Below are 1,895 nucleotides of genomic sequence, written 5' to 3' on the forward strand. Positions count from 1 at the left end.
TTTTTGAATTTGAATCATGTATACAAGTGATTGAACTTGTTACAAATATACAAGAAATCTTAAAAACACCCAAATATCCATTCTTCTTGTTTGTTTTGCCAGTCACGACGACATTCTCTGTAGACTTATAACACAAAAAAAAAAAGGTCCCCCAATTAGGGTTTGAGTATATAATATACATAAATAATCTTAGACGAGTTGAAAAAGTATAAGATGATCTTATTACTTTTCTACACAAGACATCCTCAATTTCACACCAACCCCAATGTTCGGGTTGGTGACGAATGGGATAGGTACTAAAAACCCCTAAATAAGCCCAATCTAGCAAAGCTCATTTTTTTGTTTTTCTTTTAACATCTTCACTACCACTAGGCGGCTGTTTCACTATTTAGATCGTTTTTGTTGTAGAATTTTGTGGGTAGGAGAGCCGGCCTTTTGCCAAGCTGAAATCTGCATAAATGAAAATACAAACATAGTTAGCAAAATGTTTTTCACATATCATCATGCCTAGCAAATGCTATTTCAACTAAACGTTTGGTTTGACTATGACTAAGATATTATTTAGCTAGTAATTTCGCCCACCCCTAATAGCCAAGCTTGGTCCAAGGTGTGTGTAATGCCTGGCCGGACCTAGTTCGGCAAGTGACCCTTTAAAATAACTCAGAAGCTGTTGTTGCACAATGTTATGTAAAAACATGTCACATCAGTTTCAGAGTCAATTTTGTCAAAGGAAATGAGAGAGAGTAAAATGTCTACTTACAGCTTCAATGTCAATTTTGTAAATAAGAAGCTTTCTTCTCTCCCGACAACTAATTCGATAAGCAACAATAATATGACCCAAAGCCAAAATAATGGAAATCAAAATCATAGCTATTTCAATTCCTCCTACTCCGTTACTTGTAGAATCCGGCCGAAACACATAAGAAGCTTTAACCGAAACAAATACCAACGATATAACGGAACAAAACGTTGTTACCCCTAAATACGGCCCACGTGAAAGCCTCGGCCCATCACATAAACAATAAACACCTGCAATTAATCCCCAATTCTTCAAAATTAGGTTTATTAATTTAACTTCAACAAAAACTCGATTTCAAAATTGATTACAAATACTTACATAAGATGATTGTTGATCGAACGAGAGAGATGATAGGAATATCGATGAGAGAGAAACGGAAATCGTAGTGAGTGAGATAGAATTTGAGTTTTTCTAGTGAGAGAAAGGAAGGAGATGTAGAGAGAGAAAAGGAGAGAAGAGCACAAGGAAGAATAGCATCAGCTATAACAAGTAGAATAGGAGCTGATAAGATTAGAAAAGAGATTAACATAGTAATTAAGAAAAATAGAGTCTTAATTGCTCTTAAACTTCGTTTAAACTTCTCTCGATCTTTCAATCCAATCATCATCCTTAATCACGGAGTATTTCTTCTTCTTTTTTCTAGAGAGAGAAAATTAATTTGGGTACTGGGAGTAATAAATACTAATAAGAGAAGAAGAGGAAAAGGGGGGAATGTTTAAAAAGGGAGGACTAGGAGGAGAGAGGGGTTAAAAAACTTGAGCCCGCCGTAACCAGGAAGAAGCTGAACGCCTACTGTTACTGTGTGGACTTTAGTTTGTTATCGTAACTAGTGATGCGACCTTCCCCCTCTACCTTTGCTTTTTGACCTTCTCATTGTTCATACACTACGGGGGGGGGGGGGGGGGGGGGGGTAGTGGTTGGGGACATTGGGGGGCATTTTCATGTCCCCCAATGTCCGTGTTATTGGTTGGGGACATTTGAAATGTCCCCAAATGTCCGTGTTATTGGTTGGGGACATTTCAAATGTCTCCAAATGTCCGTGTTATTGGTTGGAGACATTTCAAATGTCCCCAAATGTCTGTGTTATTCGTTCGGG

The 1,895-nt window shown here is 37.7% G+C and overlaps 1 protein-coding gene across 1 annotated transcript; it reads right to left on the reverse strand.

Moving 5' to 3' along the window:
• LOC147546674 (uncharacterized) lies at positions 1 to 1,596 on the reverse strand. Its single transcript, XM_086636182.1, has 3 exons — positions 1,118 to 1,596; positions 761 to 1,029; positions 1 to 450 (listed from the first exon to the last, which is right to left on the reverse strand). Exons 1-3 carry the CDS (start codon positions 1,404 to 1,406, stop codon positions 385 to 387), a joined length of 624 nt encoding a protein of 207 aa, XP_086492308.1. The 5' UTR covers positions 1,407 to 1,596; the 3' UTR covers positions 1 to 384.
• Positions 1,597 to 1,895: the final 299 nt, after the last annotated feature.

This window comes from Eschscholzia californica, unplaced genomic scaffold (genome assembly GCF_041429995.1).
Source record: "Eschscholzia californica isolate CP2 unplaced genomic scaffold, dmEscCali1.0.p SCAF_4, whole genome shotgun sequence".
In the NCBI taxonomy this organism is placed as follows: domain Eukaryota; kingdom Viridiplantae; phylum Streptophyta; class Magnoliopsida; order Ranunculales; family Papaveraceae; genus Eschscholzia; species Eschscholzia californica.

What these genes read in the sequence shown, in the direction of transcription:
- LOC147546674 (XM_086636182.1), bottom strand. Translation starts at nt 1,406, where the DNA reads ATGATGATTGGATTGAAAGATCGAGAGAAGTTTAAACGAAGTTTAAGA. An exon ending in TCGATCAACAATCATCTTAT is followed by an intron (nt 1,030 to 1,117) that starts GTAAGTATTTGT and finishes GATTAATTGCAG; the next exon opens with GTGTTTATTGTTTATGTGAT. An exon ending in ACAAAATTGACATTGAAGCT is followed by an intron (nt 451 to 760) that starts GTAAGTAGACAT and finishes TCATTTATGCAG; the next exon opens with ATTTCAGCTTGGCAAAAGGC.